At 39.7% G+C, this 16,538-nt stretch overlaps 1 protein-coding gene across 1 annotated transcript in view; it reads right to left on the bottom strand.

The window, feature by feature from the left end:
- Positions 1–16,538, bottom strand: part of PLCH1 (phospholipase C eta 1) — a 253,512-nt gene that overhangs the window by 47,377 nt on the left and 189,597 nt on the right. The window contains exon 11 of the mRNA XM_061418010.1: positions 15,754–15,861. Within this exon, the coding sequence (XP_061273994.1) occupies positions 15,754–15,861 (108 nt within the window). The remainder of the gene's footprint in view (positions 1–15,753; positions 15,862–16,538) is intronic.

Here is a 16,538-nt window from a genome sequence, read left to right as displayed (position 1 = left end):
ATTTCATCAAGTAACCCAAAGTCTGCAAGGAACACATGTGTTGGAAGGTCCAAAGGAGAAAGTGTGTAAGAGCATGAGTGTGCTCAGTGTTACACAAACACTCCCCAATAAGCATCAGCTTCCTTCCCCGGCTCAGGGATATGTGAGGAGTTGGAGACAATGAGGAGATGAACTGTGGCAGTTATGCCCAAACACTTTTACCAGCAGCAAACAAGGCTGAAAATACAAAGCTGGGGTGATGGGGCTGGTGAAATAATGAATACTTAATACAAAGGCTATAATTATTCATTTCACATCCTCTCAACATTTGGAACAGCTGAAGGAATGATATTTCTGCCTGTTGGTCTTTTCCTTCCCTGTGATTTATAGCACTGAGAATAAATAAATGTGTGGCTGAGGTTTCACTAGTATATTATCAATACTGAAGGAAAGCTGAGATGGACACTTGACCTGGTGACTTGTCAGCCACTCTGCAGATGCTGCAGGGAACAGAGCAGAAAGTCATGCCTCTTGCTCTTTTGTTCCCTGAGCCCACAAGGGAGAGAGGATGCTGCAGGAGGAATAGGGAGAGGGGAGGGCAGACCTTAAATATGGTCTGGGGTAGTTTCCACCTGAGCCCCAGTCAGGCTTCCTAATTGCCATTTCTGAGAAGTAAATATGCTGCTGCTGCTTCAGCCGTGTCCAACTCTGTGCGACCCCAGAGACGGCAGCCCACTGGGCTCCCCCGTCTCTGGGATTCTCCAGGCAAGAACACTGGAGTGGGTTGCCATTTCCTTCTCCAATGCAGGAAAGTGAAAAGTGAAAGTGAAGTTGCTCAGTCGTGTCCAACTCTTAGCGACCCCACGGACTGCAGCCCACCAGGCTCCTCCGTACATGGGATTTTCCAGGCAAGAGTACTGGAGTGGGGTGCCATTGCCTTCTCCAGAAGTAAATATGACCTAGGAATATTGACCACAAATAAGAAATCAAACACAAAACACATTTTTGTTTCATCTCCAGGGTACTATGAAAGTGACTGGAAAAAGAGAGAGCTGACCACTTCCAGGCTGGGGAGCAGCCAGAAGCAGGAGGGAGTCGGATAGAGGGCTGCCCTGTAAAGAGAAACTCCCTCAGACACCGGTGCTCACCTGGGCTGCACATTGGAATCGCCAGGGACCACAGCCCAGACTGAAGACACAGAATCTCTGGGCTGGGACCAGTGCAGTGGGATTTTTGAAAGCTTCCCCGTCATTCCAATGTGCAGCCAAAGTTGAAGGCCTCGACTTTAAAAACAAAAAGCAAAAACACTGGAATATCTCACCATCCCCAAATGTCTTTTCCCCTCTCTGGACTAGAGCCGCAGACAGGAAGGATAATACCTTAGCTGCCCTTTGTGACAGCCTTAGAGCTCTCCAAGCTGGTTACCTGAGTGTCGGGCTGAAGAGCAGCGGCCTCTTAGCTATCCGAGGCTCTGCAATTACTCCTGTCCTCTCCTGCCTGCTCCTTTAGCTCCCATTGAAACACCTTCTTCTGCTCAGGACTTACATTAGCAATAATCATGACACAGCTGCTATTCTTGTTACTGATTTTAGCTAACATTTATTGAGTATAAATTATGTGCCAGGCACTATTCTGAGTTCTTTACTGAGTATGAACTTAACTCAGCCATCATGATAATCATTTTCCTTTTTTTTCCTTCAGTTAAACAGCAATTTCATTCCTTTAGTACATAGTAAGTCAAAATTATGCAGAGGATAAGAGTGGCTGATATTTCCAACCAGGAAAAGTCACTATTCCCTTTTAAAAATTGAAGTACAGTTGGTTTACAGTATTATATTAGTTTCAGAATGGGAAAAAATATTTGCAAACAATGCAACCGACAAGAGATAAATCTCCAAAATATACAAACAGTTCATGTAGCTCACTACCAAAAAAAAAAAAAAAAAACCCTATCAAAAAATGGGCAGAAGCACTTTGGAAAATAGTATGGAGGTTCCTCAGAAAACTAAAACTAGAATTACCATATGATCCAGCAATCTCACTCCTAGGCATATATCCAGACAAAACTATAATTGAAAAGATACACACACCCTATGTTCATAACAGCAGTATTCACAATAGCCAAGACCTGGAAGCAACCTAAATGTCCATCAACAAAGGAACAGATAAAGATGTGGTACATGTATACAATGAAATACTACTCCGCTATAAAAAAGAATGAAATAATACCATTTGCAGCAACATGGATGCAACTAGAGGTTATTATACTAAGCAGTGTAACAAGACAAATACCATATGATATCACTTATTGTGATATCTAAATTATGACACAAATGACCCTATCTGTGAAATGGAATCAGGGACACAGAGAACAGATGGGCAGTTGCTAAGGGGGAGGAGAAGGGGGGTTTGGAATTAGCAAACAAATTTTTGCTTTGGTGGGAACAGGAGGGAAGGATTGGGAGTGGGAGTTTGGAATTAGCAGATACAAATTGATATATATAGAATGAATAAACAACAAGATCCTGGGATTTCCCTGGCTGTCCAGTGGTTAAGACTCCATGCTTCCACTGCAGGGGATGTGGCTTTGATCCTTAATCAGGGAACTAGGATCCTGCATGCTGCACAACATGGCCAAAAAATTTAAGAAAGAAAAACCCAAGTTCTACTACACAGCACAGGGAACTAAGATTACCATACTAAGTAAATCAAACAGAGAAAGATGAATATCATATGTATCAATTGACTGACTGATACAATAGGCTCTTATAATACAGAGCCGATTGACTGATACCATATGGGAATCTAAAATAAGGATACAAATGAATTTATTTAGTTTGGGATTAGCAGATTTAAACTGATATATGTAGATATACAACAAGGTCCTGGGACTTTCCTGGCAGTCCAGGTCTAAATAAGCTCTGTTTCCAAATTTATTTAGAAAACAGAAAGGGACTCACAGACAGAAAATAAACTTGTGGTTACCAAAAGGGAAAGGTGTCCTGGGGGAAGGATAAATTAGGAGGCTGGGATTAACAGATACACACTACTATATATAAAATAGATAATCAACAGGGACTATACATCTTAGAGAACTCTACTCAACACTCGGTGTGTAACCTACAAGTGAAAAAAAATCTGAAAAACATATATATATGTATAACTGAATTATTTTTTTTAATTTATTTATTTTAATTAGAGGCTAATTACTTTACAATATTGTATTGGTTTTGCCATATATCAACATGAATCCACCACAGGTGTACACATGTTCCCAATCCTGAACCCCCTTCCCATCTCCCTCCCCATACCATCCCTCTGGGTCGTCCCAGTGCACCAGCCCCAAGCATCCTGTATCCTGCATCGAACCTGGACTGGCAATTCGTTTCTTATATGATATTATACATGGTTTAATGCCATTCTCCCAAATCATCCCCCCCACCTCCCACAGAGTCCAAAAGACTGTTTTATACATCTGTGTCTCTTTTACTGTCTCGCTTACAGGGTTATCATTACCATATTTCTAAATTCCATATATATGCGTTAGTACACCGTATTGGTGTTTTTCTTTCTGGCTTACTTCACTCTGTATAATCGGCTCCAGTTTCAACCACTTCATTAGAACTGATTCAAATGTATTCTTTTTAATGGCTGAGTAATACTCCATTGTGTATATGTACCACTGCTTTCTTATCCATTCATCTGCTGATGGACATCTAGGTTTCCTCCATGTCCTGGCTATTATAAACAGTGCTGCGATGAACATTGGGGTACACGTGTCTCTTTCAATTCTGGTTTCCTCAGTATGTATGCCCAGCAGTGGGATTGCTGGGTCGTATGGCAGTTCTATTTACAGTTTTTTAAGGAATCTCCACACTGTTCTCCAAAGTGGCTGTACTAGTTTGCATTCCCACCAACAGTGTAAGAGGGTTCCCTTTTCTCCACATCCTCTCCAGCATTTATTGCTTGTAGACTTTTGGATCACAGCCATTCTGACTGGCGTGAAATGGTACCTCATTGTGGTTTTGATTTGCATTTCTCTGATAATGAGTGATGTTGAGCATCTTTTATGTGTTTGTTAGCCATCTGTATGTCTTCTTTGGAGAAATGTCTATTTAGTTCCTTGGCCTATTTTTTTATTGGGTCGTTTATTTTTCTGGAATTGGGCTGCAGGAGTTGCTTGTATATTTTTGAGGTTAGTTGTTTGTCAGTTGCTTCATTTGCTATTATTTTCTCCCATTCTGAAGGCTGTCTTTTCACCTTGCTTATAGTTTCTTTTGTTGTGCAGAAGCTTTTAATTTTAATTAGATCCCATTTGTTTATTTTTGCTTTTATTTCCAATATTCTGGGAGGTGGGTCATAGAGGATCCTGCTGTGATATATGTCGGAAAGTGTTTTGCCTATGTTCTCCTCTAGGAGTTTGAGAGTTTCTGGTCTTACATTGAGATCTTTAATCCATTTTGAGTTTATTTTTGTGTATGGTGTTAGAAAGTGTTCCAGTTTCATTCTTTTACAAGCGGTTGACCAGTTTTCCCAGCACCACTTGTTAAAGAGATTGTCTTTTCTCCATTGTATATTTTTGCCTCCTTTGTCAAAGATAAGGTGTCCATAGGTGCATGGATTTATCTCTGGGCTTTCTATTTTGTTCCATTGATCTATATTTCTATCTTTGTGCCAGTACCATACTGTCTTGATTACTGTGGCTTTGTAGTAGTGCCTGAAGTCAAGCAGGTTGATTCCTCCAGTTCCATTCTTCTTTCTCAAGACTGCTTTGGCTATTCGAGGTTTTTTGTATTTCCATACAAATTGTGAAATTGCTCTAGCTCTGTGAAAAATACCGTTGGTAGCTTGATAGGGATTGCATTGAATCTATAGATTGCTTTGGGTAGTATACTCATTTTCACTATATTGATTCTTCCAATCCATGAACATAGTATATTTCTCCATCTATTAGTGTCCTCTTTGATTTCTTTCACCAGTGTTTTATAGTTTTCTATATATAGGTCTTTAGTGTCTTTAGGTAGATATATTCCTAAGTATTTATTTAAGGAACCTCTGTACTGTTTTGCATAATGGCTGCACCAATCTACAGTACATGACCCGTGAACTTTGAGATGTTCAAGCTGGTTTTAGAAAAGGCAGAGGAACCAGAGATCAAATTGCCAATATCTGATGGATTATTGAAAAAACAAGAGAGTTCCAGAAAAACATCTATTTCTGCTTTATTGACTATGCCAAAGACTTTGTGTGGACCACAACAAACTGCAGAAATTTTTCAAAGAGATGGGAATACCAGACTACCCGACCTACCTCTTGAGAAACCTATATGCAGGTCAGGAAGCAATAGTTAGAACTGGACATGGAACAACAGACTGGTTCCAAATTGGGAAAGGAGTATGTCAAGGCTATATATTGTCACCCTGCTTATTTAACTTATATGCAGAGTAGATCATGAGAAATGCTGGGCTGAAAGAAGCACAAGCTAGAATCAAGATTGCCAGGAGAAATATCAATAACCTCAGATATGCAGATGACACCACCCTTATGGCAGAAAGTGAAAAAGAACTAAAAAGCTTCTTGATGAAAGTGAAAGAGGAGACTGAAAAAGTAGGCTTATGTTCAACATTCAGAAAACTAAGATAATGGCATCTGGTCCCATCACTTCTAGGCAAATAGAAGGGGAAACAGTGAGAGACTTTATTTTTGGGGCTCCAAAATCAGTGGAGATGGTGACTGCAGCCATGAAATTAAAAGATGCTTACTCCTTGGAAGGAAAGTTATGACTAACCTAGACAGCATATTAAAAAGCAGAGACATTACTTTGCCAACAAAGGTCCGTCTAGTCAAAGCTATGGTTTTTCCAGTAGTCATGTATGGATGTGAGAGTTGGACTATAAAGAAAGATGAGTGCCGAAAAATTGATACTGTTGAACTGGGGTGTTGGAGAAGACTCTTGAGAGACCCTTGGACAGCAAGGAGATCCAACCAGTCCATTCTAAAGGAAATCAGTCCTAAATATTCACTGGCAGGACTGGTGTTGAAGCTGAAACTCCAAAACTTTGGCCACCTGATGTGAAGAACTGACTCATTTGAAAAGAGCCTGATGCTGGGAAAGATTGAGGGCAAGAGGAGAAGGGGACAACAGAGGATGAGATGGTTGGATGGCATCACCGACTCAATGGACATGAGTTGAGTAAACTCCAGGAGTTGGTGATGGACAAGGAAGCCTGGAGTGCTGCAGTCCATAGGGTCACAAAGAGTTAGACATGACTGAGGGACTGAACTGAACTGCACCAATTTACATTCCCATCAACAGTGTAGGAGTCGCTAGGAGTCAGACATGACTGAGCGACTTCACTTTCATGCATTGGAGAAGGAAATGGCAACCCACTCCAGTGTTCTTGCCTGGAGAATCCCAGGGATGGGGGAGCCTGGTGGGCTGCTGTCTATGGGGTCACAATGACAGAGTTGGACACGACTGAAGCAACTTAGCAGCAGCAGCAGCAGCAGCAACAGTGTAGGAAAGCTCCCCTTTATCCACTACCTCTCTACCATTTATTGTAGGGTTTGTTTTTTTTTTTATGATGGTCATTCTGACTGGTGTGAAGTGACACTTCATTGTAGTTTTGATCTACATTTCTCTAATAATCAGTGATGTTGAGCATCTTTTCATGTGACTCTTGGCCATCTGTATGTCTTCTTTGGAGAAATGTCTCTTTAGATATTCTGTCCACTTTTTAATTGGGTTGTTTATTTTTTTAACATTGAGCTACATGAGCTGTTTGCATATTTTGGCGATTAATCCCTTGTCAGTCAATTTATTTGCAAATACCTTCTCCTATTCTGTGGGTTGTCTTTTTGTTTTGTTTATGGCTTTCTTTGCTGTGCAAAAGCTTTTAAGTTTAGTTAGGTCCCATTATTTATTTTTGCTTTTATTTTCATTACTCAAAGAGGTGGATCAAAAAAGATATTGCTGCGACTTCTGTGAGAGAGTATTCTTCCTATGATTTTCTCTAAAAGTTCTAAAGTATCCAATCTTACATTTAGGTACTTAATCTATTTTGAGTTTATTTTTGTGTATGGTGTTAGGGAGTATTCTAATTTCATTCTTTTACATGTATTAATAGCTGTCCAGCTTTCCAACCACCACTTATTAAACAGACTATCTTTTCTCCATTGTATATTCTTGCTTTCTTTGTCAGAGATTAGGTGACAATAGATGTGTTGTTTATCTCTGGACTTTCTATCCTATAGTTCCATTGACCTATATCTGAATAAAGAAATTGTATATTAGCATAGTGCTGGTACTAATAAGCTTTCAACAAATTTTTCACATTTAAAAGCTGAATTTAGCTTAGGTATAAAAAAATAACAGTACAATGACAGGCAAATAGCAAAAGGTAATGTTTCCTCGGAGCTATTAAGCATACATTCTAAAATATATTAGCAACCACTCTTTAGATACTTTAACAAAAAATACTGTTCAAAATGAATATGTCTGGGTTCATACATCTGTACATACATGTGAGTTTATATACAACAGTGTACCTCCATGCTTTGATATCTTCCCTGCTCCAATGATAGAAAAACAAAGAGAAAAGTCATAAGTTTATCAAAAAAATAAAATAAACAAGATCACTGCAGATCATAAATGTGTGAGCTCCATATCCACAGAGGGCAAAGGTGACCAAGACTTTAGCTTTTATAGTACAATAGAAACTAAAGGTGCTCCACATGCTTTGGGAGATTAGAGCTGGCCTCACAACACGAAACCAAGGTGGTGAAGAAAGCGGGAATGAAAGCCTTACGTATGGGCTTATGAGTGCTCAGTTGCTGCAGTCATGTCCAACTCTTTGCGACCCTATGGACTGTAGCCCTCCAGGCTCCTCTGTCCATGGGGATTCTCCAGGCAAGAATACTGGAATGGGTTGCCATGCCCTCCTCCGGGGGAATCTTTGCAACCCAGGGATTGAACTGGTGTCTCTTATGTCGCCTGTAATGGCAAGCAAATTCTTTACCACTAGCACCACCTGGGAAGCCCCTCACTTATAATAGGAAGCAATAAAAAAAACTACTGTGAGGAAGATTTGAAATTGAATATCAAAAGAGTTAAGAATAAGAAGACAACCAAAATGTTCACTTGTCTGGTGACTGAATGGGAAATATCTTCAACGTCTCCAGTGGCAGGGAACTCCAATCAATCAATGTAAGGTCCAGTTAGGAACTTGGGACACAGGTAGGCTGTGTTTATATGTGTGGGTGCCAGGTGGAGTGGTGCGTAGAGTTCAAGTGGAAGCAATCTCCATACCACTAGAGAAGCACGTTAAATAGAGGAGGAGAATGGAAGCAGGAAAAAAATTCCACTGAAAACTGAACCTTCAACTCGAAATTCTAAAATTCATGTGGAAGACTAATGCTAAGATGAAGTGCCAAAAATACCAACACATGAAAAGGAAACTCACTTTGAATTAAATATGTTCAGATGCTCAAAGATAGAAAGAAATAGTCTCATAAAAAGAACAAGAAACTAAGAAGCCATAGAGTAAAATAAAAACAAGTATCTATGAAAAAACAATACAAAAATGTTATAAATCAAGTATATAGTCATTGAAATGAAAAGAATAGCCGGGGTAAACTCTAGATCAGACATAGCCAAAGAGATAATTAATGAATTGGAAAATAATACTATAGCTAGTACCCAGAATCAGCAGAGACATAAATAAAACATTAAGGAAAAATTGACAGATAATTAAGACAGAGAATAAACTAAGACTCGAACCTAAATCTAATTGTACTGCCAGAAAAAGAGAAATGATGAAATGGCATAAAAACAATATTCAAAGAAAAAATGGCTGAGATTTCTCTAGAATGAAAGAAAACATAAGTTCTCTAGTAAGAAGTGAACACTGAGTGCTAAGAAAAATAAACTCCCAGTCATTTACTAGTGAAGTCACAGAACATTTAGAATAGAAAGGGAAGATGAATTACCAACAAGGAATAATTGTAGAAAACAAGGTTACCAAGGGGGAACAAGGAGGAAAGAGATAAACTTGGAGACTGGGATTGACATATATACACTACTATATATAAAACAGATAACTAATTAAAATCTACTGTATAGCACAGGGAACTCTACTTAAAACTCTACCCATCTATATGGGAAAAGAATCTAAAACAGAGTGGATATATGCATATGTGTAACTGATTCACTTGCTGTATAGCAGAAACTAACACAACATTGTAAATCAACTGTGCTTCAATAAAAATTAAAGAAAACAAGGAATAGTTGAGTTCTCAGTAATAGTAATTTTCAGAAGATAATACCTTATAGTAATGCTGAATAAGCTGAAGTTGAACGGCTCTATGAAGACCTACAACACCTTTTAGAACTAATACCCAAAAAAGATGTCCTTTTCATTATAGGAGACTGGAATGCAAAAGTAGGAAATCAAGAAACACCTGGAGTAACAGGCAAATTTGGCCTTGGAATATGGAATGAAGCAGGGCAAAGACTAATAGAGTTTTGCCAAGAAAATGCACTGGTCATAACAAACACCCTCTTCCAACAACACAAGAGAAGACTCTATACATGGACATCACCAGATGGTCAACATCGAAATCAGATTGATCATATTCCTTGCAGCCAAAGAGGGAGAAGCTCTATACAGTCAGCAAAAACAAGCCACAGGAGCTGACTGTGGCTCAGATCATGAACTCCTTATTGCCAAATTCAGACTTAAATTGAAGAAAGAAGGGAAAACCACTAGACCATTCAGGTATGACCTAAATCAAATCCCTTATGATTATACAGTGGAAGTGAGAAATAGATTTAAGGGCCTAGATCTGATAGAGTACCTGATGAACTATGGACTGAGGTTCGTGACATTGTACAGGAGACAGGGATCAAGACCGTCCCCATGGAAAAGAAATGCAAAAAAAGCAAAATGGCTGTCTGGGGAGACCTTACAAATAGCTGTGAAAAGAAGAGAAGCAAAAAGCTAAGGAGAAAAGGAACGATATAAGCATGTGAATGCAGAGTTTCAAAGAATAGCAAGAAGAGATAAGAAAGCCTTCTTCGGCAATCAATGCAAAGAAATAGAGGAAAACAACAGAATGGGAAAGACTAGAGATTTCTTCAAGAAAATTAGAGATACCAAGGGAACATTTCATGCAAAGATGGGCTCGATAAAGGACAGAAATGGTATGGACCTAACAGAAGCAGAAGATATTAAGAAAAGATGGCAAGAATACACAGAAGAACTGTACAAAAAAGATCTTCAAGACCCAGATAATCACGATGGTGTGATCACTCACCTAGAGCCAAACATTCTGGAATGTGAAGTCAAGTGGGCCTTAGGAAGCATCACTATGAACAAAGCTAGTGGAGATGATGGAATTCCAGTTGAGCTATTCCAAATCCTGAAAGATGATGCTGTGAAAGTGCTGCACTCAATATGCCAGCAAATTTGGAAAACTCAGCAGTGGCCACAGAACTGGAAAAGGTCAGTTTTCATTCCAATCCCAAAGAAAGGCAATGCCAAAAAATGCTCAAACTACTGCACAATTGCACTCATCTCACACGCTAGTAAAGTAATGCTTGAAATTCTCCAAGCCAGGCTTCGGCAATATGTGAACCGTGAACTTCCTGATGTTCAAGCTGGTTTTAGAAAAGGCAGAGGAACCAGAGATAAAATTGCCAACATCTGCTGGATCATGGAAAAAGCAAGAGAGTTCCAGAAAAACATCTATTTCTGCTTTATTGACTATGCCAAAGCCTTTGACTGTGTGGATCAAAATAAACTGTGGAAAATTCTGAAAGAGATGGGAATACCAGACCACCTGATCTGCCTCTTGAGAAACCTATATGCAGGTCAGGAAGCAACAGTTAGAACTGGACATGGAACAACAGACTGGTTCCAAATAGGAAAAGGAGTACGTCAAGACTGTATTTTGTCACCCTGCTTATTTAACTTACATGCAGAGTACATCATGAGAAACGCTGGACTGGAAGAAACACAAGCTGGAATCAAGATTGCTGGGAGAAATCTCAATAACCTCAGATATGCAGATGACACCACCCTTATGGCAGAAAGTGAAAAGGAACTCAAAAGCCTCTTGATGAAAGTGAAAGTGGAGAGTGAAAAAGTTGGCTTAAAGCTCAACATCCGGTCCCATCACTTCATGGGAAATAGATGGGGAAACAGTGGAAATAGTGTCAGACTTTATTTTTTGGGTTCCAAAATCACTGCAGATGGTGACTGCAGCCATGAAATTAAAAGATGCTTACTCCTTGGAAGGAAAGTTATGACGAACCTAGAGAGCATATTCAAAAGCAGAGACATTACTTTGCCAACAAAGGTTCGTCTAGTCAAGGCTATGGTTTTTCCTGTGGTCATGTATGGATGTGAGAGTTGGACTGTGAAGAAGGCTGAGCGCCGAAGAATTGATGCTTTTGAACTGTGGTGTTGGAGAAGACTCTTGAGAGTCTCTTGGACTGCAAGGAGATCCAACCAGTCCGTTCTGAAGGAGATCAGCCCTGGGATTTCTTTGGAAGGAATGATGCTAAAGCTGAAACTCCAGTACTTTGGCCACCTTGTGCGAAGAGTTGACTCATTGGAAAAGCCTCTGATGCTGGGGGGATTGGGGGCCAGAGGAGAAGGGGACAACAGAGGATGAGATGGCTGGATGGCATCACTGACTCGATGGACATGAGTCTAGGTGAACTCTGGGAGTTGGTGATGGACAGGGAGGCCTGGCGTGCTGTGATTCATGGGATCGCAAAGAGTCGGACACGACTGAGCGACTGAACTGAACTGAACTGAATACCTTATAAATATAAGAGAAATATCTACATATACATGTAGATAACACATACTGTACACTAGACATTAAATGTTCATTACCTGAACTCTCTGGCAGGGCAAGGAGGAAGAAGTTGTATCACATATTAAAAAATAACTGGAATTTTCAACTCTCCTTCCACTCCTCACCCTTTGTCACCAGGATGCAACAGCAGGCCTGGCACATGGGCATTTACTGAGTAACAGGGATCTCACAACATCATGAGGGAATTCATCCCTTCCCTGAGCGCTGACAAGTCTTCAACCAACAAGATTCTTAATCCTCCTCAAAATGGCTCAAATCATACAATGAATAACTTATGAAAGAAGCTCAATCTAAGGTGGTAGGAAGGCAGCAGACTATTAAAGTGTTTACTGCGAGACATACACAGAGTAAATATGATTTGGGGGTATTCATATGACACAAAAAGTGGTTGCATGTTACTCTACAAAGGCTCACTTAAACTTGTTGGAAAGCTTGGTGTTCACAGGATAAGCTTTACATACGTGACAGTTTGATATTTGTGCTTAAGAAACCGGTTGAACTCAGCCTTAGAGAGTGCAGGGGGAGAAAAGGTATCAAATAACTCAGCAGAAGAGTAAAATAATCTGTAAGGTTGAAATATGGGCTAGAAAGTCTGTAAGGCACACTGACATTAGAGGATCCCAAAAAGATGAATAATGGTGAGCTGGCCTCATTGAATCACATCTGTTAGATTACTGCTCTGTGGCTGAAAGGAAATTGTCCCCCGAGTCTTTGATCTGTGTGCTTCCTGGGTCACTGAACACATCAGCTTTATCTATGGCTTATTACATCATAAGCCAGATTTTCTCTATGGCTGAAGCCTCAAAATAATAGGGCAGATGCCTAAAGGATTCAATTAATTCAACAACAGAAAGCATTTATTAAAAGAGCGAAAGTTTTCAGTGTGGGTGTAGGTTTGAATTCCTTAGACAGTAGACTAAGAGGAGAAGGAGGGCCAGCATGAGGGTCCTGCCTTCCACCCTGCTTCTAACCCCAAGGTGAAGCTGGGCGAGCTGCAAATCCTGCCTCTGATCTTTGCATCTCCTGTGCCCTCTGCCTGGAACATTCCTCAGATATCAGTATGGCTAACTTCACTTCCTTCAAGTCTTTGCCCATGTGTTACCTTCTCTGTGAGACCTTTCCTGGCCCTCACATCTAAACCTTCCATAGACCCTCTACTCATTTCTTCTCTCCCTTTCCCCCTTATTACTTATCACTGCTTACTACACATGCTACTTATTTGCTTTGTTTCTTGTCTGTCTTCCCTCCTCCCACCAAGTTATAGACTCCACAGAGGCAAAGGCTGTTCTGTTTTGTTCATTGATATGTGCCCCAATGTCTACAGCACACTGGCTGCACCTCCATAAAAATCTGTCGAGTGTGCAAATGAATCCTGCATAAGCCCCAAGACAACTAGCATTTCAGTATCCCTGAATGCTAAGTTAAAAATCTTTATCTGTTGCAATAATTCAGATATAACTTATAAATCTAACCACATTCTGTTAACTCCAACTTGAGGTTAAGAACCTCCTCTAAGGTAATTATTGGTTTCATACCAACTATGCACAGTACATCCACTTTTGTAGAAATCTGATCACTCGGTTTAGATCAGGCAATTTACATTCAACACTCAGATAAGGCATCTGAGCCCTCTGCTGACAACTAAACTAGAAATCGACTGATTGCAGGATAATGCTTTGGCTTTCTAAATACAGTACTGCCTCTTCTCAGAGGAGCTCAAAAATAGAGAAAACAGATCTGAAAAGGATGAGTAAAAATCTTATCTGTTTCTGCTAGAATGTTGGTTTCTGCATATATTTTCTCTCCTAAAGTCTAACAAAGAGACACCTGTAAAATGTTATAGGTAAGGTGCTCTTCACATTCACTTCGGCCCAAATCAAAGAATCCAAGTGAAAGGTCATGTCTATCTTTATGGACTCATGTTCTAAACTGTCTACCTATATGGATGCCTAGACATCAACCAAGAGATTATGAAGCTTGAGAGGAACCCAGATGGATAGTTTCACAAGTGAAGTAATTGATTTGCTTCCATAACACCTTAGCTAATTCTCTTTTGTAATTATAGATATTTAACTTAGAAAGTTAGAAGGCTCACTGACATTAGAAGAAATTTTATTCTATTGGGTGGATTTAGAAACAAGAATAATGGGTTTCCTCAGAGCAATAAGTACTATTGTAATAGTAGCTAAATTTCCACCACTCTTTTTCACTAAAAACTACATTCCCTAAACACATAACTTGGCCAAGACTGTTCCTTCCTTGGGACTTCCCTGGTAGTCCAGTGGCTAAGACTCCGTGCTCCCAACACAGGAAGCTTGGGTTTGATCACTGGTCAGGGAACTAGATTCCACATGCCGCACCTAAGAGTTCACATTCCACAATGAAAATGGAAGATCCCAAGAGTCATAACAAAGACCCAGTGTAGTCAAATAAATAAATAAAAATAAACACTCTGTTTATTGCTTCCACACTGTGGACTACTCTGAGGCTGGCAACCAAGAGAACAAGTGGAGACAAGAGGCAAAGATACTGAAATTCAGAGACAAAAATCTAGTCTATAAAATAAAGCTTAGAAAAAGAACTAGATTACCTATAATCACAAGTAATTACCAAAATGGCAAGTAGCTATAAGAGCAAAAGCAAAGAAACTAAAATATTAACTGTATTTTCACTTATGTGAATCTATTTAGATTAATTTTCTGTAACCATAGCCTTATTCATGGTATTTAATTGAGCTAATAAAAACTATTAAAAAGCAATAGATTAATACAGATGGTAATTTTTCCTTTTCATTTCAAGGCTGAATCTTGTCCATGTCATCCCTTCTAAAATGCATTAACACCAAGAAAGAACTATCTACTGAGACTTCAGTTGTCATTAAGCTCTTGCCCTCTTTGAAAATAATACCAGCTCTCTTTAATACCTATAGGAAGCCACTGCCATTATTATTATCTCAAAGAAAGAAGACTGTTTTTAATGATGTAATAATTGAATTCAGGGCAATACTGTAAATTAGAAGATTTTGTGTAATATTTTCTAATTTTTAGGAGGTAGGATAATAGTTCTGACATCTAGAGAAATACTACTTTTCTATAGAAATGAAATTGTAAACTCTACAACAAATTAACATGAGTAGGTGCTACTCTCAGATCATCACATGATCCTGGAAATCACGTGAGCTATAGAAGGTGGAGGTGGTCAAGAAGGGATGGGGGATAGGGAGATCTGTAAGCCTTACATTTCTTCCAGGTTTGCATTTCCACTGGGGTACCTGGCTAAATGGTGCTGCTCTGTTTAAAAACAGAGCTCCTTGTTCTAGGACAGAAGTCTGAAGCCACATGCAGGTGACAAACTGCTCTTTGCCATTTTGTCTAACATGTGGCAAATTAAAGTTTTAGCCAAGAGTCTCATTGTCTGGAAGAACTTGGAGATCTTCTGGTCCAAGCTGCATTGTCTCAGGGAGGGGACGAGCATTCTAGAGAAGCAGATCCTCTTGCAGCTGGGTTCTGTGAGCCAGCTTTGAATGGCAGCATGGTGGGGCTGCTAGCGGGAGGCAGGGAGACAATGCTAAAGCCAGTTTATTTCACCAGACAGTGACATTTCCAACTGCAATTTGAGTTTTGACCAAGTTGGAATAGAAGGGAATTGGTCCCTGGAGAGAGGGTCAAATGGATTAATCACTAAGACTCCTTCCAACTCTAAGACACAACGATCCTTGACTCAGTCACTCAGTAAACATTTGGGAGTCCTGTGTGCCAGCACACAACGTGATTTTCAATACATATTCTTTCTACACTACAGCCAGCATATTTGTGAATATTCCAGCACAGCAGCAGTTTTTATTATAGCACATGGAGGGTAAAAATTATGGCCAAGCCTGTAACTTACATAATGGAGCTTGAACTTGCACTCATCTTCAATTTCATCTGCGCTGTCTTCATCAGAAACTTCTCCTTCTTCGGCATCATCTCCAAGGTGGTAAGGCAGCTTCTTGCCCTGAAATGAAACACAACACCCAATTTAAAAATGAAAATTCAGGGACTTTCCTGGTGGTCCTGTGGTTCAGAATCTGCCTGCTATTCACAGGTTCAATTCCCGGTCTGGGAAGATCCCACATGCTTCAGGGCAGCTACCGAGCCCTCACACCTAGAGCCCGTGCTCTGCAACACCACAAGCCACCATGATAAGAAGCCCACAGACCGCAGTGAAGAGTAGTCCCCACTCACCACAACTAGAGAAAGCAACAAAGATCCAGTGCAGCCATAAATAAATTTTTAAAAAATGAAAATTCAGCAAGATAGGGGTATGAGGATTAGAGGTACAAAATTCTATGTATAAAATAAGCTACAAGGACATACTGTACAGCACAGGGAAATAGTCATTATTTTATAGTAACTTTAAATTGAGTCTAATCTATACAAATATTGAATCACTATGTTATACACTTGAAGCTAGTATAATATAAATTAACTGTACTTCAGTTAAAAAATAAAATACAAAACAAAAATGAAAATTCACAATAGCCAAAAAGTGGAAATAACCCAGTGTCTGCTAACAGATGAAAGGATAAACAAAATGTGGTACACATACATTGAAATATTACTCAGCTTTTAAAAAGTGAGGAAATTCTGACTCTTGCTACAACATGGAAGAACCCTGAGGATATTAGGCTA

Source organism: Bos javanicus, chromosome 1, assembly GCF_032452875.1.
Source record: "Bos javanicus breed banteng chromosome 1, ARS-OSU_banteng_1.0, whole genome shotgun sequence".
NCBI classification, from domain to species: Eukaryota; Metazoa; Chordata; class Mammalia; order Artiodactyla; family Bovidae; genus Bos; species Bos javanicus.
Note: the sequence above shows the minus strand (reverse complement) of the source record. Positions and strands in the feature narration are given on the sequence as shown.